The 24,834-nt window shown below is 34.3% G+C and overlaps 1 protein-coding gene across 2 annotated transcripts in view; it reads right to left on the reverse strand.

Annotated features, from left to right (window-relative positions):
- LOC150089688 (Ig-like and fibronectin type-III domain-containing protein 1) overlaps positions 1–24,834 on the reverse strand; it is a 337,470-nt gene that overhangs the window by 227,542 nt on the left and 85,094 nt on the right. For both annotated transcript variants that reach the window (XM_090389599.1, XM_090389600.1), the window contains 2 exons: positions 21,776–21,966; positions 1,190–1,290 (listed from right to left, as the gene is read on the reverse strand). In XM_090389599.1, coding sequence (XP_090245725.1) covers positions 1,190–1,290; positions 21,776–21,872 — 198 coding nt within the window. In that variant the 5' untranslated portion in view covers positions 21,873–21,966. The remainder of the gene's footprint in view (positions 1–1,189; positions 1,291–21,775; positions 21,967–24,834) is intronic.

Raw genomic sequence — 24,834 nt, forward strand, 5'->3', positions numbered from 1 at the left:
TGAAGAGGCGTAATCGTCAGATCATCGGCTTCGCAGTGTGTGCAACAACCACACTTTTGAGCCTTACTAAGTCAACAGAAACTTATATAATAAAAAAATAGAAACCAGAGGGCGACGAATGTGCACGAAAATTGTCAGGTATTAAAAAAATTACGAATCGAAACGCTACTGAAGGTGATGAAAGTGAACTGAGCACCAAATATCCATACCTGTGTCCACAGGGCTCACTACAGAGCGCTGTATACATTAGGGTTTTTATGGCATAGCTGCTGCTGCCATGAAAATCCATGGCAGCAGCAGCCCCTTCCAGAAATTAATTGATGCGATGTGGGGATTACAAGCCCCACATCGCATCAATTAATTTCAGTCCGCTTGCATTGGTGCCTATCTCATTGTTTCGTGGTTCAATGAGTAGCGTTACACAACCTTCAAATCAGATGCGGCTGGAGAGCGTCAGCTACAGCAGTGACTGTGCCTACAATTACTTTGGAAGGATGCAGTTAGTGAGCTGCTTCTCGTGATTCGGACGCTGGTTGTTGTGCTATAAACTATCATTGCTGAGTAGTATACTGACGCCATGGACAATTCTGTGGTACCCACATTATGGTAGTTGTACGAAAGCGGCTCCTCCATGTCCCATACAGCGAACAGTGTAAAAACTTAGTTTGCCAGCAATGGTAAGTCAACGACTCACTTGGTAAGTATATTTAGATTTATTGCATTTAGGAGGTCCCAACCAATATTTGGCAACCCCGCCGTCTATCGTACAGATTAATCACTAAGGCATCATAATGAGCCCCCATGACTAATCACTAACAGGCACCAGACCTGAATCGGATCGAACTAGAACGCTGAATCAGGACGTGTCGTGCTGGAGAGGGTAAAGGACACATGGACACAAATTCCTACTTCCTGTTCCAAGAACTGGTAAAAAAAAAAAAAAAAAAAGTGTACATAACGAAAGGATCGATGTTACCATCGAGGCTAAAATCGGGCGTATATTCTTTTAATTTATTCATTAAAAAAAAAAAAAAAATCGTGTTTTCCCAACGTGATTGTGCCCGAATGCTTTTGGTACGGTTTATTGGTTTGGTACACTTTTTATGTGGTCTTTTGGTATATGTAAAATTCTAATTTTAATATACATGAAATAAACGGCTACTTGGATAAAACAAAAAACTCTACTCACTGTATAATTATCCATATGTCGAACAACGCACTCCATTAACACTTCCTCTCCTTCCATTCCTAGTATTGGCTCTAACGGCGTATCTTCTAGAGAGGGTACACCTGCAACAGAATAGATACTCGTACAAAATTTCTTCATTTCCAAAAAAAGATAATACAGTACAACGAAACAATTCTACCAAAATCCATAGTACAACTGCAAACATTTTTCCCAAGGAAAGTAATCAGCGTTAGCCCAGAATTTTACTTTTTATCAAGCGTGTACACGGAATGATAAGCTCATGAAAAGAGCTCACAGTGTTCCAGAACGGACTCTGGAATTCGTGAAACATCTACAGTGAGCTCTCCTTCGTCCATGGTCGCCAATCCAACTGACCTCCGAGTATGACAATGGAACGGACTGTTTGGAGCCCGAATTCAGTATTATTGAATATTCGGCAACTGTCAGATGCAGCGTGATTCCTATGGGTTGTTATATTTCTAGACGCCTTCCAGCACTTCGCAGTTCATGCGAAGGCGTAATTTGAAGATGGGAAGGGTAGTTAACAATTTGAACCAAGCCATGTTGCTTCAAAACGAATTGAATCAGTTGCATACATAGTCTGAAAAATGACAATTGAAGTTTTATGTTTCTAAATCTGGGGAAACAGAAATCCCGGAGTAACATATAAGCTTGATAGAAGTGGTTCAAGACGAAAAAGACTTGGGTTTTACGATTCAGTCAGACATGAAATTTTCCATGGCCGTGTAAACAGGTGGCTAGGAAAACAAATGGTGTCCTGTCCGTGATTTATAGGATCTTTGTTAGTAGGGAGGAGAACCTCGTTATCTCTGTATACAAGACTATGGTTAGACTGTATCTGAAGTATTGTAATTCGGATATGGAAATCGCATCTAAAACAGCATAGGACTTCTGGAGAAGATTTAAAGCAGGGCGAGCAGATTGGTGTCGAGTGCAAAGCGATGCACACATGAAGACGGCTAAGAAAGTGTGGGATGCAAAGTTTGCCAATTAGACATTTCTGGGAGTGGGGGGGGGATCGATCTGATTGAGTTGTATAAAATAAAAAAAAATAATAATATTTTTTTTATACTCCAAGACGACCACACGGTCAGAGGAGTTCATAAGATACAGAGAATACGAGAACCAACACCGTATTTAGCTAAACACGTGTACTTATGTACCCTCGCGCCTGACCATTTAAGGGGTTAAGTAAACATTTAAGGGGTGAAGTAAAATAATGAAGGTGGTCTTTTTTTTTCTATTGTAAACGAGACATGAACCAGACACAAATAAAAAATCTCAGGAAATAACAAAAGACTAGATCTCATAAAGTTCGCCTATGGTCAAGCGGGTTGTTGAACAATGAAATGAATTGTCTCCCAATGTGGCACAGGAAGTGAGTGTGACTAAATTCAAAATGGAATTGGATGGTTATCTTGTGGGAATGGGAATATTATGAATATCTGTTTTTTTATTATTATTATTATTTTACTTTTATTCTATTATTTTATTATCATTTATTTTTGGCTGATGCAGAAAAGTCCGCTTAATCGCATCATTTGGCCTTACTAATGTAATACAATTTTCTTGAGTATTGCGCTACTTTCAAGCAAATCGTATCACCGAAAGGCTATCGTATTTAAACATAAATCTGCTATTTATTTATTCAAAAATATAAGTGTAAAAAAAAGTGTTCGACTGCTTTTCCACAGAAGTAAACACCACCATTACACGTCCCATTTATTTGGACATTTCAGCCAATTGCTCTCTTAACACTGTGACAAGTTTGGGATTGAATTCTTCACTAACTTCTCTATTTTAAATAAGCAGGGGAGGGGGGGAACAAACTATTTGTCTGTTAACCGTTTTTACTATTTTGTTTTTTCGGAGACTACATTCCATATATGAACTGTTAAGATATGTTGTAAACTACTTCAATAACCAATATTTCATATTGGTTATTGAAGTAGTTTACAACATATTTCATATTGGTTATTGACGTTATACTTATATTCACACATGCATTGTAACTGGACTGCTTTGGTATAAATAAAAAAGCATAATCGACAATGTATAGTTGTTACGTAAAAAATAATTAAGGATCAATTAAGTACGAAAGCGTTTTCATTGCCCTAGTGGTAAGCGTACCCTCAGTTTACAATCACTGGTTTAGAGGAATGTCGTGCCTATATATATCCACTCGTTCATTATTCGATGATTCAGTTAATGTGACAAGTCAAATGATCCCAAAATATTAATACCTAGCATTAGCATTAACCTGTGTACACAGCACGTACGTTACTTATCTGTTATCTCACGTCATCAGTACGTCATAGGTGGAGAACTGTTTGAACCCCAAATACCTATAGCACTACATCAGTTCCTCTTATTCTTTTCTTCAATTGAGATATACGACATTTCCATCGTGAAGAAGGAAAGAAAAACGCAAGTAAAAGTCTTGTGCAGTGCAGTGTCGCTGACCCTGACCTACTTCATCTGTGTTTTGTTTTTATATCCTTGTTAGTAGTAGTACTAATAGTTAAGTTTAGATCACAATGGAAATGAGTACCTAACTCCATGGACCTGTTTCTCACTTCAAATCATTTTCCTGCAATAATAATTATTATTGTGTCATAAATTCTTTGAGACGGAAGAGAATTTCAGTTTTGAAAACTGAAATCAGCTGTGAAACTAATCGAAGTCATTTGTTACTGTACTTTCAGGGTTCTTTTAAGACAGAACAAGCAAATGTCCCAAAAAAATTTGCAACAAAAATATATCTCAAAACTGTCATGATAAACAAAAATTGAAAAATAAATTAGGTTATTTTGTAACATATTTCAGCTTAAGCACCTTATTAATTTACTCTTCCGTTAGCTTGAAAATAACTAATTGAATATGATTACATACTTTTACTCGCATACTACATACATATTTTATTAGGAGGAAAAAAAGTTGTCTGAATAAAATCGGATTTGTTCAGATTATCTATCACAATAAAGAAAATAAACTTCCCTTTCCTTATTTATAAAGAAATATTTTGGGCTTTTCATTTATAAATAAATTTCGCGATCCCAAGAGATTCTTTCATAACAACTAAGTTGAGAAACATTCATTTCAAGAATACAAACAAACCACAGGGGCTCACATCTGGTGATATCATTATTCTTCTCTTACTTGGTGATTCATTGTATACTATGTACAAAGCATGTACTGTATATAGAACCTAAAATATGATAACACTGATTTGATAGCATCAATATTATAACAGTTACTTGTTTTAAAATTAATCTTATTCACTGCAATACTTCTGACTCTCTCTCTCTCTCTCTCTCTCTCTCTCTCAGGGTAACTCAGATTTTTTTTTATGGCTAATAATAATAATAATACTTTTTTAATAAAAACTAGGGGACTTCGTCCCCTGCTCGCAACGCTTGATTCTTTTGATAAAATAAAAAAAAATACTTACAGAAGCTTTCGACTCTGTGTGTGTCTCTTCCTCAGCTAAGAATACATACGTAAATACGTTACTACTCTATATAATATCAGTGTAGATACACCATAGACAACTGTTAAAGAAAAACTACGATTGTAGTGTGAAAAGCATCATTTCATCTGTATCTCATATTGTGCTCATCCTTTACAACGAGTTACCATGTATTGCACTATCTAGAATAAGTAACGCTTCACTAATAGAGAAGACTATTGTCAATTATTCTCGGTGGGTACCACCACTCAAACGGCACCGTTTCAAAGCTAGTTGGCTTTTCATCGGTGGTGCCTTTCACACTACTTTAAGAGTTGTCTATGGTGTATCTACACCGATATTATATAGACATAGAATCTTAAACTCTTAAAATATTATGCCTTGTTGAATTTAGTTTATTTAAATAAATACTTTACATATGGAAATCAAGAATGGTACCGCGTGGTCACATCTCTCTTCTCCCATTGGCTGAATAAATATCATTAAGGGAAAATTATTTTAAGAAATATGGCATAGAAAGATAATCATATAACAAAAATTTCAGCAGTGATTATTATTTGGTTTTGTTAATGGTTCTGCCAGCACGGACAAGGAAGTGATTATTCCATTGTATAAAGCAATGGTTATGCCCCATCTTGAGTACTGCATACAGGTCTAGAAGTCTCATTTTAAGCAAGATATGGATCTCTTAGAACAGGTACAGAGAGGATAAATCAGATTAGTCAAAGACACAAACCGGCACTCTTACCACCAAAGATTGCAGTTCTGCAAATTTCAACCCTTGACCACTAGGACCTGCGAGGAGACAAGATTGAATTGTTTGTCTTTAAATGGATTGATCAAACTAAATGCTGACGGCATTTTTATTCTTTCTCGAACAACACGTCACGGGGCATAAACTTGTATTGAAAAAGGATTAATTTGCACATCTATCCTGCAGTGATCGTACTGCAGGACAGATTTGTAAATTGTTAATTGTTTGAACGAACTACCTTCTGATGTCGTGGAAGTGGGTATTTTGAATAAATTTAAAAAAGAATTAGGCATATTATTAGGCATGACTAGCTGAAGGTTTATATAAAAATTCAAATTATTGTATTAGGGCCACCCGTAATTTCTTACATATATCCGTGTGAATTATGACTGTAAATTGCGTGTGTTCTCTGTTCGATTTGCATGTTTTGCTGGACTAAAAAACCGCAGTTTCTGGGGGAAAAACCGTGCTATCTACGCCTGAGACCGACTAACTCAGCCACGAAGTGAATAAAGCCCATTAAACTTGCTCGCGTCATCGACGGGATTCGAACCCGGGCCTTTTCCACCCGTTGTGGAGAGGATGGTGACGATACCACTGTGCTACCTCGCAGACTGCAGGTTTATACAATTCTAAACTAACCAAAATCTTACTCTGTCGTCTTATCCTTCCTACATTACAGTTTTCTTGTCTAGTATGGAATCTGAACTACCGCGGCTCTAAAAGAAAAAGTTGAAAAAATACAGACCACAATAATAAAAAAAATATGTTGATACTGGACCTTATCTTTACTTTAAAAAAGCAGTTTATACTTAACTTATTTAAATAAATATCGCATAAGACCTCTCTCAACCAGAAGACAGACCCAGAGACTCGAATTGATCTATAGAATAGTCACTAGCACATCCATCAGTCTTGGTTTTTATCGTATATAGCAATTAATGTTCCACAATATCATACGCGCAAACATACCATATTTAAAATAAATTTCAGAACAGAGTATGGAAGGCTTTTCTCGTTGAACTATTTACTCGCTCTAATTAACCACTATAATCTCGATCTCTTTGTCAGCTTTACCTCATTCCAAAATTAGATAAAAGCCACTGTACCTGATCTATGAAACTTTAAAAAACTTCTGTACACGAACAAAATTTTGTTTAAAAACAAATATTTTATAATTAATTTTATTGATTTCAGATCATTCCTTTTCAATATTAATTAAAATAACATATTTTATTGTGTAGCACAATTCTCTTATTGCTTTATTCTTAATCTGAAGTGTACGTTTTATTTATCATTGAATATTATTTTATATATTGTAAATATGAATTAACCTATTGTAATTGGGTAAACCTGTTATGTGTAAAAATAAAATAATATAAATAAAAATTAAATTATTTCATGCTAACTGTATTCCCCAGATTTTGATTTGAATATTGCAAAATATGAAGTTTCGTGAAGTAAGATGTTGTTGTAGTATGGTTTTAGGATTATCAGCGACCAACGCCATATTGCTCCGTGTATATTGTCTGTAAATTGCACGTGTTCTGTGGCCGATTTTTTGTTTGCTGAACGAAAAACTCGAGTTTCCGGAAGAAAAAACCATACTACCCTCACCTGAGACCGACTAACTCAGCCACGTTGGGAAAAAGGCTCCGAAAAATTGCTACTGTCATCGACGGGACTCGATCTCAGGTCTTTTCCACCCGGTGTGAAGAGGACGGCGATCTTACCAACAGTGCTAACCACGAAGGCGTTCCGCAAAGACCCCCCCCCCCAAAAAGTCGAATCCTACCACTCAGCTCGTGCCAAATCAATCAGCTTAAGTATCTCCATAGAATGGTCCCAGCTAATTCGGTTAGGCCCATCAATCAGCTGCATATTTACCTTCCACGCGTACAGTGATTGTACAATACAGAAAACAAATCTTCGAAGAAACATACAAATATCTACAGTTCTCCAATGGGTTGATGATCTCAGTCGATGTAGCTTGTAATTAAAAGTACGAGGGCAATTTATTGTTTTAATAAACTACAAAGTAATCCCCTTATTTCTCCAAAACACGTGTTAAATTGGTCCATCATCTTCCTGAAGCAAAGTATGCTTTGCGTCTTTTACTTCATCATTTAAAAATCAATGACCACGTAATGTTTCTTTGAGCGGTCCGAAAAGGCAATAGTCAGATGAGACAAGATTCGGACTCTGAGATGGATGAAGGAGAAGGTCGAATTTAAATTCGACCTTCACTACTTCCGTAATGAGATTGCGTTGTCGTGAGGTAAAACAACAACTTTTGAGAGCAATCTCGAAGTTTCGTGAGATTAGCAGGTTTCAACTCCTCTCCTATTAATAGTCTGTACACGGTCCCAGTTCCAGGGTGGGTCTCTCACAGTCCTAAGACAATATCAACATCGCTTCAGCGGAAAATGGCGCTTTTCTACTTCTTTTGCCACTTTTAAATCTTTCTTTAAGTAATTCAGTTTTCACTGTACTGAGCTATCATTCGTGTGAATCTCGAAGAGTTTTACTGGTTGAACATGTCGGCTCCGCTTTCGGATTGCACCACTGTTGAGCGATGTCGTCGTGCACGCTTTATTTGTACGTTTTGTCATGTTATCACTATTTATTACGCAAATTGCCTTTACTTTATGAATGACACTCGTGCTTTGCAGTTTTCATTGACACGTTTTGTGAACCATGTGTTGCACAAGCAATTACTTTAAAATTGTTTCATTATTTTAACAATTTTTGTTCAGTTCAAACATTCATATTTTTCTCTGAGGAATAAAATATTCAAATGCCGCTTCTATATTTAATTATCTGAAATTAAAACTAATACACAAATGAAAATGAAATAGAAATGAGACTATAAATAGTTCCATTTCTATGTTGCTATTAAGAGGTTTAGGCGTAAACTGCATTTCACAAGTCACATTTACCAGATAATGTATTATCTAGTACTTCAAGCTTCGCTCAGATCTAATATAATAAATAAAATTTACATTTTACAGACAATGATAGAGGAATAGTAAAAAAAAAATAATAATAATAATAAATAAAAGCTGTGCCAAGTAGCAAAATTCTTCTTATATGCGCAAGCATGTAACTATAAAATTACAGCCGTTTAAAGTGTAATAAAAGCTTCATTCTGAAAATAAAATCTATTATCAAAAAGAAACTGAAGAAAATCAAACAATCTAGGTCAGTAGCAGCCAAATTTTTTTCGCCTCTCGTACCATCCGATCTCAAAAATTCCTATGTCCTTCTCCCCTTCTCCAGAAAACTATATTTTTGATAATCAATATTTATCAAAAATATTTGTTTATTGAAAAATAGTTGCACTATTTGAGGTTGAGGTAAAACCGACTGGTCTATATAAAATACTTGACTCCCCCCAACCTCCTGAGTCGTCATATGTCCCCTAGGAGGATATGGCCCACATGTAACGAAATAAAGCACCAGTGTTCTAAATAAACAGACTCAATATCAAAACTGTTCTACAAAACTACTGAAACCTAAACAGACTGCCAATAGCAAGATAGTATTTTATTACTCGATGGAATACGAATAATAAAATAAAAAATAAAAAATTGGAAAAACAACAGAACGTTTTATATATTTGTGAAGCACTTATGAAGTATAGAACACTTTATTATATAAGTATACTCCAATATTGCTATTTTAACAATCTAAATAGAATTGATATTATAGATCGTCAGAACTTCCATTCGCAGCAGCATAGTGGTGAACAGTGTATGGAAAGCTAAAACTTTTAATTATATTAATTACAATTATCCTATAAGAAATAACCACAGATACTAGTGACAGTCCAATCTTCAAATATCCTTTCAAACTGTAGGCTGCGAATGACCATGTCTCTCACATTTATTCTCCGGGTCAAACTGAGTTATCTAACTGCAGATAATCGCATGGTGCGATGTGCTCTGTAATCAGCAGTTTCGCTCTGATTCCTAGAGCTTCCGGAGTATCTTGGAAATTACCCTTCGTTGTACACAGCAACGTGGTTAGGAAGGAAGAAGATACAATCAGCAACTTCAGGTGTTGTGATCCGTGAAAAAGCTAATAACAACAGAGCCTGGTCAAAAGACGAAAGGATAATCTGTACACTGTTGACATTAAAAAGAAAATGCGTATGAAGAAATAGCTGATTCCCAGATAGAGAATTAAATATTCTACAGTATATGGAAACAAATGCAGAGTAACTTACACGACTGCAAGTGTAAGAAAATAGTAAAACAGTATTTGCGAGAATTCATCTCGAAATTGTTTATTCTAGTATAAGATATTGTATATTTAAAATACACAATATCTTAAACATATCATTACAAACAATGAACGCTAACCTTTGTAATATTTATATGAATAAACTATGAAATATATAATTTTTATAAATAAAATCAACATCAATCAAAATAACGTTCTCTGTGATCTGTTCAGAAATAAATTATCAAAATACATTGTTTATCACTGTTTTTATTTAACGTGTTTTTATATACACGCATATTTTGGAGCCCAAATCATTACTCTATTCGATTGAAGGAACTGCTTACAGGAACGTAAATAGAGCGAAGGACTAGTTCACCGGTGTCCTACTGGGGAATAATTATATGACTAAATCGAAAGTTCGATGGTAAGGAAAACAAGCAGGCTTAATGGGTTTAGAATAAAATAATTGGGGATCTGCCAGTTGTTTCTACACACCACGAACTTTAGAAATGTCGATACAAAGGAGCTGAAAGAGGAAGTGTTCTAAAACTCTTTACGATGTGAGTAGATTACAGTGATAGTAGTGCTTTTCAGGAAGAACAGTAAGAAGAGAGACAAAAAAATTAATAACTTTAACAAAAGTAGACCTACTTAAGGAGTGAAGAGGTTTAAAAAACGATAGAAGATTATAATTAAAAGTACCCACTTTTTTGTGATTTCTATGGGCATAGAAAGTAACAAAAAATTTCTCTCTCCCCTGTTTTGTATTCCACGATGTTTATAATTTTTTTCCCTTTTATTTATTGTGATATTTTTCTAGATTTTCAAGAATCCACTCCTCTTATGTTGAATTTTTGCTTTATCTGATGATTCTTACATGTTCCTCATTTTTGAATGTCACTTGATAAGAAACCAAACGAGGATATAAATGGCTGACTATTTTAAAAAGAAGTTTAACTGCTTTCTGGCAGTTATTTGTGAGAATGCCTTAGTGGGGGACTAAGAGGTGGCGGGACAGCCTAAGATGAAAACTGGAACCGGAGTTTCATGGCAACTGTCCTTCCCGAAGACAAAAAAAAAACCCTAAAAGAGAGATTGTCCGATAAATTTTAATCTGTATAAATAGCTTTCAACTTTCTGATTCCAGATAAAATTCCACTTGGTGTAACAACATCGAATAATTGAAATTTCTATTATGTTTTGAGAGAGAGAGAGCACAGGAATGTTAAGTAGTTAACATTCCTGTTAAACTAAACTTTAATCTTTTGCGAAAACCAAACTTTAATCTTTTGCTTTAAAAGTGTGGAAAAAAATTAAACTAACACTGGATGGCTTTTAAGTTTTAAATGTGTAGCTGGGGCGAAGTTTATGCCCACGGATTGGAGCCAGTCCACGAAATACCATTTTAGCTTTGTATGGTAAACTTACAAAGCATTTTGTATAAGGTGTTCGGAAAATCCTCTTACTTCCCTCATATTATATATATAATTATTTCTATATTTTAATGTAATTTTTTACATATGCATCCCCTGAAGGGCAGCTTTTGTCTGCTCCTGGTAAAATCCAGATAAATGAAAGAGTGTGAGTAATGGCTAATCTCCAATTACATTGCAGAGGACAATAATAATTATGTATGCTTTTGAAAGACCACATGCAGGTAAAAAAATCATGGGATATATCCAGAATAATTATTTCTAGAGCAGAGAGAGAGAGAGCGCACACTTCTTTGAGAAACTGGAACATGAATATAACCCATCACATGATGTGGACTACAATGTCTGGCACACATTTGTTCGGTCTGTAGATCTTTGATGATCCCGTCAACCAAACAACTTACCCCAACATGATACCGAAATGGTTTGAGCTTCAGTTCATTTAAGGTTGTCTGATCACGTTTCGCTTCAGGAAGAAGGGATCGGGCTCATATTTCCATCAATGTGAGGAATTCCTCAACGAAGTATTCTCAGACAGATTGATCAGGGCTCACAAATTTTACCAGATTTTCTTCACTGGCTGTTCCGAACGCCAGATATGTCGGTGTCACATTTCATTATGGGAGTTCATTAAGCAGACATAGGCGCATTACAACATAAGCGAATAACTGAAACTTCTCAGATTTGCTTTTGATATTACTCCGGCAATATTGCGTCGTTTCTCACACGAAGGCAGATAATTTTATTATGAAAATGGATGTGTACACAGACATCCTGAATGAGTAACTGCATTTACATTTAATGCATTTGATTTTTATGGATAAGGGATAACTGGACTCTCTGGTCCTGTGTACTATGTACAAAGCGCATTTATATATAGAACCTAAAATATGATAACACTGATTTGATAGCATCAATATTATAACAGTTACATGTTTTAAAATTAGTCTTATTCACTGAAATACTTGTGGTTCATTCACAATATTTTATTTTAATACTATAGCAGAATAAAATCATCAAGATGGACAGATCTTGATGATAAAAGTTAGCAGAACTAACTACAAAATAACTGAATTTAATTTGAAGGCTATTAGAAGTATTTTCGGACAGTGAAGCTTGTTACCATTCTAGTAAAATAATATAAATGAGGAGCTTATTATCATATGCACATTTTATTTTATGGTGCATGTGCCTCTTAAAAATCGTACATTATTATAGTTTATTATATTGTATTAAAGTTATGATTCAAGTATGCTTGAATTTTTTAATGGTAATAGGATAGAAAGTACCTATCAAAATAAGTTTTAGTTACTGTTAGTACACGAACATCTACTATAACTCTGAATTTAATGAGCTATGGGAAGACCTCGTATAAGGCAGCATAAGAAGGAAATCGAAGGGTGCGAGCGTCACTATTTTAAGTTATGAGTAAGAAAACAAAAACGGAATAAATCACTTAGATATTCTTCGTTACTACTCTCTTTAAATTGTGAAACTTACTGTTCTAAATGGTTTGCTATTTCATACTAAATAGTTTGGTACTAAATGGTATTTCCATCAATATTCTGATTGAAATACCATTCAATCAGAATATTATTTCTTCAGTGCACACCAGTATAAATGACTTTTAACTTAGCATTGTCCGAAGTACAACTGTAGCGAGGTTTTTAGTTTAAAATTTTTAAAACAAAGTGCCCCTGATAAATTCGGTATTACGTGGCATGCTGATATCAAAAACAATGGCAGGATATTTTTTCTAGACATAAAATTTTATCCAGGTCACACTCACACAGTTCTCTCGTAGTTCACTACGAGAGAACTGTTCTGAAGTGTGACATGATTCCTTTAAGACCTTTTCATGCTATGACTTGGACATAATATAAAAGAGAGAGAGAGAAAAGGAATATTTTCTTCCGCTTGGTGGAGCAAGCAGATTGACTGTTTTGTCAGCATATTACTATCACGGAGATTAAATGAAACAGGTAGAGCATGAGGATATTGTAAAACCTTTGTTTTCAGTGATTATTCTTTTGTTTCCTTCCATATCAGGCAGATATGTCCATTCACAAAAGAATTATGATAATCTTGTAGCTAAGATGCTTAAAACTTTGCAAAGAAGTAATGTAATACTTTTTTCCTAAGCTCATCTTAGAAGACAAACATGTGATCATGAGCGAAACCAATTTTACATGCTTTTACATGTTCTGTTTATACTCGGGTATATTTTATATTTCGGGAGACTTAGGATGGAATCTAAAGGAACTGTTGTAATTGCCCAGAGTTCTGTAATTATAATATGCCTTGAATGTATATTGATGAGATCTAATGGAAATGGATGACAGGAGACAATGGAAATTCATTCAACTGAACGGTATAACCTACATCCTATTGCGGTTTCCAATATCATGTGTTGATGTAATGGCCCTGCATTTTATCTATCGAATTATATTACAACTCCTTTACTTGTCATGTTCTCAGAAGATCGGCACTTCTATAAACAATTAAATTAAGTAAATAAACGTCTCTTACATCTACCAGGACTTCATTTCTGTCCAGCATTTATAGCGGTGGACTTTGTACCAAATTAAGCGCCATTTTTCCAGTACCAGAGTGTGGATGCGCGGTAAAAGAGGCATCCCTACGAATTTATATGAATCAAAATATTGCTTGAAATGAATCATTAGTATTAAACATTCGTCGGATAAAGCAGTATAACTTAAGACTTTTTATCCAATAAAATTACATATAGGTGTAATATAGAGGGTACTTATATATACATTATATATAATGTTGTATAGAAAGTATAATAATCACTTGGAATCACTGATGGTAAAGGACATTTTCCAAGGTTTTTCATCTTAGATGTCGAGTTATTTGGGGAATGACAGTTTCTCTACCTGAACACCGACATACACATTGGCACACCATATTCTTAGTCATATTTAAGGTTCTAAACAACTTAATTCCAATCCTTACGGTGAGTTTATGTCTCCTATTACTACAAAACAAAAATTTATAAGGCCAAACAACAGAACATGGATTGTGAACTGTTTTAAAAATTTCGGACAGCGACAAACCAATTTAAAAATTGGTTTGTTTTTGAAAATTAGATTTTCAAGCGAAGAAGCCTATACTATTTTTATAATCGACTAATTCAAGCTTGGATAAAAAAAAAAAACCCTCTTGTCGACGGTACGTATTTAAACTTTGTGCAAAATAGAAGTCACGCGTGTCTTCTATTTCGCACGGTCACCTAAATCTAAAATAGAAGTCACGCTTTAACATTATGAATTAAAATATACGTCGTAATGTTAAAGTATTTAAACCATTACTTCCCTAAAATCCATTTATTTTGAATAAACATGTAATACTAAATCGGTCTTTTAAGATATCAGAGAAGTATTGCAGAGATTCTCAAACTTTGCAATACGGCGATCCTCTAAAAATCATAAACAAATTTGCGCGATCCCCCATGAACAAAACTAATGATTTCATTTTGATTATAGCTGGCCAAGAAATAAATATACCAATTACTTTTAATAATTAAATCTTACTCTATATATCGAATAAAACAATTATGTAACTTTATGAAATAAAATCGTTTTCGTTGGAAATAAGCAAAAAAAGGATGTTTAAAAGCTGTGGCAAAATTTAAAAAAAAAACTGACTTCCGCTGAGGTGCTCGCAATCCCCATTCTTATCCTCCATCATGGGATCGCGACCTCCACTTCTGAGAAATGTTTTGTTTACTCAAAGTATGAGCCCCAGCACTGACCCACAACGGAATAAGTCGAAAGTAAATTATTACTAGCATGCTCATGTATAATGAGAGATTTCTTAAAATTAAATCTGCGCCGGATTAAGGCCAATAACGGCTATGATTGAAATGAGGTCTTCCATAACATTAGAAATTAAATAAGACGAGTCACATCTCAGTATTTCGATTTATGTCAAAAAAAAAAATTAATTACGCAATTTTTTCCATATTGTTGGTCTTTTTCCATCTGCTCATTTCTCAAACATTGGTATATACAAAGGAAATCACCAAGATAGGTAGTTATGAAAGGTCATGAACCTCCGTAACCTTCAAGAACTGGATGCGTGACATTAAAATACATTTAATCAACTTCCTCTGTTGGATTAGAATTTCGTGTCTAGACATTAGAGCACCACGTTTCCTACGCTGTATTGATGTGTGTGACGATAAAGGAATTGGTACAAGCGATTATTACAACACTACTCACCCCATATTCAGATGCTTTTTATACAGAAGACTGTGATAATAAAAAAGTCATTTTCTTCATTAATATACGACAGCAAACAACGCCACTCAAGTTCAAAAGATAGACTTCACTGAAGCACATCACAAAATGAATAGCAAGACCTTTGAACTTTCCAAGGCAATGATGGATAACGTAGATTTCGCAAAGCAGCTAAGACTTTTCCGGAGAGAATACTGGTACATCTTTCCAACATTTTGACTTTTATACAATGTGCACACGAAATTTTTAAATTATTTTACTGGGGCACCTTTAATATTTACAGCTGCAAGGCATTAAGATTTTCAATTGCATTCTCCGTTTTTTTTATTTAATTAAATGTTATGAGAACTCAATTTTAATAAATAAATATGTTTATTTTAATTAATAAATATGGTTATATTTTAGCAAGCTCTCATACTGTGGAAATGTTATTGATGGGTTGCCGAATTCTAAAATGACAATGCCTAGTTACTCACTTCCGAAATTAAGTAAGGTCTTTTTATTTTATTAGTAAAGTATTTGATGTTTCTTTATAATATTTTCTGTTTAAAATGGAATTGTCAGGACGTCTTCTAAATATGGAACGTTATTGCTTTAGACAATTACTGTTTAATGGATCATGGAACAGGAATTGGTTGCATGGCAGTCTGTTAGTTATTAATACGCATAAAAATTCAGACATAGGTCTTGTTTGTTTGATGTTCAGTTCCTATTTCTGATGGTTTTATTTGGATTATTGGGGAGCTCGTCTGAGTATACAGTGGGGGAACACGTTTCCGAAACGTGCTTTCCAACAAATTAAAAATAAATTAAATGGAAATTTTTAGCTAGCATCTTTCCATACGAAAATACGAATATGTCCAGAAGTGACACAGTTGGCTATAGTAGTAACCAAATTTTTATGCTAATACCAAAATTGGAATTAAACAGAATATAAGTAACTTCCGAGTGCAGCATCTTGGGCCATTTAATTTCTCCCAGAGCTTGGCGTTTTTCTCTAAGGTTGTGGCAAGATCTTCAAGAATAGAATTCTTACCTTCGTCTTTTACAATAAACCCCTTTTTTTTTTCTCATTCTCCTCGATTGGAGCTGTAATCCCTTTTTCTGTAAAATCCTTGACGCGTCACTCGAAAAGAATCGAAATACTGGAAATCATTTTGAGTTGTGTAATTCTTGTTGGCTAAGTTAAGAGTATGAACAACAATGTCACTGTGTTTTTTATTGACTTTTATGCTATATACTACATAAAGCATTTTTCTTAAACAGTTAACTTAGAGATAACATGAACAAACTTAATCGACTGTAAAAATTTTCGTGCCAGTATTTCGTAAATGTGACGTCAAAACACTGGTGCAACACAGTTTAATGACGGCAGTTTTCAGAAAGATGACACTGCGAAGAAGAATGCTCGTATTTCATAAGTTTTCGTGTAACAGTTGTCGAGAGGAAATGAAATAAAATAAATAAGAAAAATAGGTACCAGTTTTACTGAAGAACTTGTATATATTTATTCTCATCTGTTCAATTCATTTATGAACAGATGTTCAAAATTCCTCTGAAGAATTTTGAAAACTAAAAAATGTCAGCCATGTATATCATTAAAAATAAAATTCTCTTGCGTAGATCCTCTTGGCAACACAGAGTAATTTAATTAAGAGGAAAATTAGTCGAATAAATTTCCATCATTAAATGTCATGTAATTCCGCTAATTTTAATTTAAAGGTGCAAAATCATTATTCTAATAGCAAATATTTACCTCAGGACATCAAGTTTGATGCTCTGAGGTAAATATACCATCATACATCGCTCTTAATTAATTAATATTCAATGCGTCTGTGTTGTTTTTTCTTTTTTAGGAGCATCAGCGACCAATGCCATATTGCTCCGTGTACACTGTCTGTAAATTGCTTGTGTTCTGTGATCGAGTTTGTTTTGCTGGACGAAAGACCTTAGTTTCCGGGAGAAAATATCATTCTACCTTCGCCTGAAACCGAATAACTCAGCCACGTTGTAAAAAAGACCATTAAAAATTGCTCAAATCATTAATGGGATTTGAACTCGGGTCTTTTCCACCCGGTGTGGAAAGGACGGCGATTCTACCAATTTTGCCACGCACGAGGACTCGTCTTTCTTTTAAAGATAAAGTTCATAACAATATGCAATCCATTCCCCACATTCCAAGTAGCATCCTTTGTTAGAAACAGAATTATTATCGGGTGTATCTGGTTTGTCACAATGCTTACGTAATCCACAGCCATCAGGCATTATTACACCAGCAATGAGATTCCTAACAAACCCCCTCCCCAGACCACGACACTGTTACTACTATCACGGCCATTAATCTGTTTTGTTTCGCCTTGCACGAAGGGTTCATTGATTTCTTCGCAGAGGTCGGGGAGTGCATTCAGAGTTAAGCAGCATTCTTCCAATATATAGATTTTTATATGCTCCATAGTTACAAATGATGGGGGAAAAATCTTCGGAAATGTCTGATGAAGCTTTGACCTGCAAGGAAACAAACCGCCCCTCAAAAAAATACCAACGCTTCTACGCTACTAAAACTTATTTTTGTAAAACTGTTACTGTTACGCTTACTTTGCAAATATGCTGGCATATTTCTTGGGCGAGTATAGAGTCAAAAGACATATTTATAAACTAATGCTAGTTTACTCTAAAAACAATGAAGAAATGTGAAGTTGTCAACAGAAGCGCTTCCTCTGAGGCCTCTGCCTTCTTCCTCAAGAAAGGTTAATGCATCACCGATGTCAGAATCCATGAATAATGTATGATCGAAAACAATGGAACTGACAGTAATAAACACATTGAGGCTAATAAACATTAGAATAATGACAGTCGCTTTTTATTGGCCTAATATGGTTCACAAAGCATGCATATAAAATAAAGGAATTAATTGTGAATTAAATGCCAGGTAGCAATCAAAAATTCTGACAGTCACAATCGTATTCGTACGGGCGGAAATCCGGCTGTCTAGCATTGAACGAGCTTCCACTTCAGAAGAGTTTAAAAAGTCACACTATAATATCAATGGAAATTATGCTGTAATTGAACAAAAGATAAATAAAAGGTCCTGCTTACCTTCTAGAACAAAATGATATATCAATATAAAACAATCGTTAATTGAATATAAAGAATTAACTTTTAAAATAATTCTTAAATTAATAATTATCTTTCTCTATAGACTACTTCAACTAGTAGCAATTATTCTACAATGTAATAATGTCTTCATTTCTTATTAGATGTTTTAGAATAGATATTCTCTTACATTTTGTAATTCATCTGAGAAACTTCAGTTTTTGTTGCATTCACTGAAAATACTTCAACTCTATTTTGTCTTTTATTTGCCTGTTTCGTTATTAATAGAATCCTCATTGCCCTTGTATGGACGTCTTCCCGTCTAGTTTCTCAAGTTTTTGTAGATTCAAAGAAAAGATCTCATTTTGTGATAAACAGTTGTAAATTAAACCTGAAGAAGTTCTTTTATATTTATTTCCTTTAGCTGGGAAGCATTAATTTTCGTCATTGCAGTCAAAAGTTGACAACTTTCATTACAATTCTAAAGAGTAAGAAACGATACGTTTTGTGAAATGTCATACTTCATCATATAACGAAAGAAATGGGATGTCGCGTGCAAGTTGTCCCTGCTGCTTTTATTATATGGCGGTTTAAGAAACAGGTATGGATCCTTTAAATCACTTGTGAATAATGAAATAAGGTTACTTTCATAATGTTGCGCAATGAATTTTATTTTGCGACGTATGTGATAGTATTTCGATTGTTTGGCCTTGTGGAATATTGAATAGACGTTATTAAGTTCAACTTACGAGTACTTTCTTAAATATATATATATTCACCAACTTGCTAAATTGAGAAATATGTACTGCATAATTTACACTGAATAATTTTTCAAAGCTGACGAAAAATAATTTAGGTGTGTTTTTAAGTTAAATTGTTTTAAATTAAATAAACGTTGTAAAAGAAATAATTTATTTTACAGTTCTTTCGTGGCAGTTTTGAACCAAAATTATTAAGAAATTTTTCTCAATATTTTTGGTTCTTTACTTTTTGAAAATCTTTCAAAAATAGTAAATTTGATGGAAATTGGTCTGAACATTCTTTGGAAAGAAACAACTTTTCATTTAGAAGTGATCAGCAATTCACACGGCATGTACTTGTCTGCAGAAGAATAAGTCGTAGAAATGAATTAACGTGCTTTCAGAGAGTGGGTATAATAGCTGGATGTCATATTGAACGATTGTCAATGCGTACTATTGCGTAAAAATTAAACTCCTCCAAATTAACTGATAACAACATGCTGAGAAAATGGAAGGCAGCTGAAGATGATCCTGTGTGAAGAGACTGCCAAGTATTCCCATAATCCGTATCAATGGTAGACAGCACTTGAGAAAACTAGTAACGAAATTGCTATCACGATGTATGTGATGAGATTTTGGTCTTCTCTTCAAAAATGCTTTGAAAATACCAGATATGATAGAGACAGGGTTTGTTATTGTGGACATGATGGTGTAGTGCATTTGTGACGTCTGATCTTGGAGAATCAAAACCAGACATCACAACAGATAAGGAAGGAGCAAAGTTTTAGAAAACTTGAAGCAATGGAAATTGTCCTGATCATTCTCTGGGAGGTAGTAACTTTTAATTTAGTAAGCAACCTGATCAGAAAACTAAGCAAACGGATAGGATAGACATGTCGTGACAGGATCCTGCAATATTTTTCCGTGCATCTATGCACTTTGCATCTGTATGGATGGGTAGAAACACTCTTACGGATGCAATCAGATTATGCTGTTCCAAAAGTGATCCACTTTTGGAACAATATAATCAGATTATGTTGATCCACTTTTGGAACAATATAATCAGATTATGTTGATCCACTGATCGCAATGCACATAACTATGATTGTCGAGGCCTATCCTCACTACTGAGAGATGTAGTGTGTACTACACTGTGACAATTTTATTGAACTGATCTGTATACCTCTCAGCGTGATAATGACCCATATCACAAAGCACGACTCGTAGATCCGGGGTTGATAAACAATACTGCCTAAACCCAACCCAATAGGGTGCCTTATGCTCTGTTTAAAATTCTAGATTCTGGCATGCACAAGAAAGCCTTATTCATTGATGAAATTCACTATTATTTTGAAGAGAGAATGAAGCGCAATACCAGAGCCTTTTCTGCCAGAAATTGATGAAAAGCATTCCAAAAAGTATTCACGAAGTCAAAGGCGGAAGGCAGGCCAAAAGTGACCAATCTGCTATTAATTTTTTTAATAAATGTATGACTCCGAATTACATGCTTCCCATTACTTTTTTTTATAGGGAAGAGTATAACAAATCTTTTGTATAACGATGGGAAGTACGGTCACTCCAGTGAGAGAGCACTACAGCGCTCGAATTCGAACTGGTTAGAACGTCGTACCAGTTAATATATATATATTTTTAATTAAGCTCAAAGCGTTCCGGTTGTTAAATTCTGTAATTAAACGTGGAATAAGAATGAGAGAAACAAATTAGCGTATACACATAATGTTGAATACACTTTTAACAAAAATATATTTAATCATGTTCCTGTTGCCAAATATTAACGTTACGGTTGTTAATATTTTCCAATTCGAGTGCCGCTTCTACAAGAAATTAAAGTTAATTTTGACATATTTGTGAATATGGGCCAAAATCTCTGAGTAATTTGACACTTCTGAACATTGAGAAATACGTTTTGTATAGAACAGATTTTGATTAAATAATAGACACCTCTGCAGCTACAGAAATTCGAAAACTTCATTTGTTTTTTTTTTTTTTTGCAATTGAGCAGAAAACGCCTGCGTAGCAGGAATGCAGTAGCACACGCTCTTTGAGCAGACTGGGGTTCAAGCCCCTGCCTGCTAAAACGGTCGATCTGCCAACCAGCACTGGACCAGCGTGGCAGATTATGATCCATTTCCCACATGAATTGTTACGGAGGCTTCCACCCTGCAGTGGATTGATAACAGCTGATGCTTACTTTACCTTTTTTACTGCCACCTGCCATGTTTTATATAGCAGTTGGAAGTTTGAATAAATGAATATAACGATAAACGGATACTAGTGTACACTTTATCAGCCTATCCGCATATTTATTCAAATAATACTCCTTAAAAAATATTAAGACAGCATTGCAGGTTGCTTCATTTTAGTCAATTGAAGTAAATGTGTAATACAAGAAAAAAAAAGTCTTTTTTTTGGAGAAAAACTAAGGTATTTAAATGGATTTACAGAGTACAGTTAGATATCTCAGAAACATAAATTAGCAATTAGTTTTGATGAATAACTTTACCCTAGAAAAGTCTTTTACTCTTATATTATCTCAAGGCCAGTGAGCTACAGAGAAGGTGCTTACCCCATGTGACTTGTGACGCCACTAGTAAGACGGTTACTAAAGTGGTTGCTGCGACTGAAGCAACTCGGACCACGAGGAAAGTGCTCTCCATGACCATTCCGCCACGGTCGACGACCTCAGGTTGTCTAGTAGTGAACCTTTTCCTGGTAGCCGGATGAAGGCGAGGACAGAGACTCCACAAGACACGTGAGCTATTAAGATTTTCGTGATGTCATTAGACTCCAACCTGTACGATCAATTTATACTCTTGATTTATATGAGTTAATTTAAATGTAAAACTAGGTATGTTAAACTATTTTTATTTAAAATTCACTCCTCTATTAGAAATAATTAAGTAAAAGTATGCATTTAAAAATGACATCGAAGTTATTGTATACTTAACTTAAAAAAGTGAAAACAGAACTGAAAAAAAAACAAAAAACATTTCTAGTACATTGAAAGTGGTAGTGTCAACTGATTTATTTATCCACTGGAACATCCTATTCGGATGAAATGGATTATAAAGAAATCGCAAGTAATCTTCACGGTAATCTAAAATAAGCAAGTGTCATTATCCATTGTCCAACTTTATTCTAGGATTACAAAAATGAGTAAGTATGAAATCAAAGAAACATGCCTTGTACTTCTTGTAAGAACTTCTAGAAAAATTAAATATTTACTCATATCACTGCAAGTTTATGAAAATTCGATTATTTTGCGTTTTAATAAATGTTATTTGATCTTTTCAAGATCAGATAATTTACAGTCTCTGGTCTTTCACGGGTTTCTTTAACTTGAAAGATCTTTTGCTTCAAGGAATGAACGTTCTCAATAATTTTAAAACGAAGCAGTTTTCATTATTTATTGGTATACTGTATAAACCTACATCTAGAAATAAAAATACATTTATTTTTCACAACATTTCAGTAATACATTGACTACCTTTCAACAATAGTTAAATACTTAATTCTTCGAATGGGATTCATGAACTAATGATAGTTGCTTGACCACAATACAGTTTGATCAGATCCAAACTGAACCAACTACAAGACAAACAGCATACATTTGGTATTCTACTGGATCGCAGCTCATTGTGGAATACTCGGAAATGAAAACGTAGATCAGGCAACAAAAGAAATCAACAGATTCAAATGTAATTATACGACGATCCCTGTTCAAGACTGAAGATCCCTGTTCAAAACCATTATACGAAAAGCCTACCACATTAATAGAAAAATATATGGCAAGAACATGGCAACAATAAACTTATATAAATGAAGACATCCAACCTTCTGGACTTGAGCACTAGGAAAGTAAGAAAGTAAGCCTATAACAATGAATCACATCTTGGGAAATGAATGAAATCTAGATGAATTGTTCTCCTTTCTAAAGAAGATACGATAAAGATATTCTCTCAGCTCTAAAAACTCACAAACTTGAAACTATTATATTAATAATTTGAAAGGCACAATATGGCCGCTGTAGCCCTTGTTCCAAAACCTTCAAAATCAACAGCACCGACTTCAAAAAATCCATTCTCATCAAAAATATTAAGCAGTTACAATCGTTCAAGGATTTCTAAGTGTTAATCTAAGATTGACACTTAGAAAAATGCATTGGAAAAGAGATATTCCCTAATTTGAAGTAGAAGAACCAAATAAGTCTATTCAGCAATTCTGCATTAAAATGTAACATGGAGGCAAAATGAATTTCATAACTTTTTTTTTTTATTATTCGTATTTCGCTTCTTCAAAATGGAAGCTGGCCGTAGTCATATGTAGTTAGGAGTGGTAGTTTTTAAATAAAAGTATCGTGAGCATATAAAACCAGAAAATCCCCAAGGTCAGTAGTAACCGATAGGATGTTATTCGTTTTTTCGTTTTAAATTTTTTATTTATTTTTAAGGAAATTTTAATAGGATAGCCGAAATCACTATTTCTAGGTAAGTGACATTCAAATGCTCTTATATTTGTGCACCGCCTTTAAATTGAGTGCGTTCATGAATCAGTCTGCGGGATGAAAACCCGGAAAAAAATATGGAAGAAAATCTTATTCCTCCGTCTGAAACCGAAACTGAATGAAAAGATCTTGGGAAGTTCTTTCAGTTGCCGACGAGAACTGAACCCACATCTTTCCAAACAAATGGCGAATGACGTAGCAATTAACTTCTATGGAGTGTGACGTCTTAAAAATATAGACTTAAAAGGGAGCTATTATCGTGTTTCAATTTCCTAAATTTTCTTTAAAAATTTGTAGTGGCTTTACACTTTAGACAGCATTAAAGACAAAAAGACGACGAATATATTCTTAGGGAAATGACTAAATTAAGAAAGAGACACTATCATTTTCACTAATGGATTTCAGAAGAAATTCAAAAGAGATAAAGTATTAGAAATGAGGCATCTTATAGGACACATATTGGAATAATAACCGCACTAACTTCTAAATGAAGATTAAGCTCTATCATATAAAATGCACCTCATTCTGACTACACAATACTCAACATCAAACGTTTTTAATATTACAGTATGTATATTTTAAGGAAAATCCATCCATTAGATCCTGATATTTATAGATAACATTGCCAACAATTTTGTAATCATATTTCAAGAATATATTTTAGCCACTTTCTGGAATATGCCTGAACTGCAAACCGTATGTTTACATTAAAGGTACAACCTCAACAGAGTTATCAGTATGCAGGTATGGAGTTAGGCATGCTGTATATTTGCTAGGACAGCGTATGGGGTCTTGTCAATGATACAAACCAATTATGCAAGAAAAAAAAAAGGTACGTAATTATCTCGCTGTGCAACTCAATAGTTGACCACATCGTGAATACTGTGTACAAATCTGGAAATTTCATTTCAGGAAAGATATCAACTAGCCTGAAAGGGTAAAACAGAGGAGAACAAGACAATTGTGGAACGCAACGTTTGAAAGTTAAATCATAGTTTTATATGAACTCTACCTCCAGTGCAAGTTTTTATTCTTTGTTAGACCACTGACTTGCAGGAAGGGCGTTGCATGCTCTAATGTATTAAATATATAATAAAGAGTTCTTAATTTAAGATTAATTT

Source organism: Mastigoproctus giganteus, chromosome 2 (genome assembly GCF_048544385.1).
Source record: "Mastigoproctus giganteus isolate SK-2022 chromosome 2, ASM4854438v1, whole genome shotgun sequence".
NCBI classification, from domain to species: domain Eukaryota; kingdom Metazoa; phylum Arthropoda; class Arachnida; order Uropygi; family Thelyphonidae; genus Mastigoproctus; species Mastigoproctus giganteus.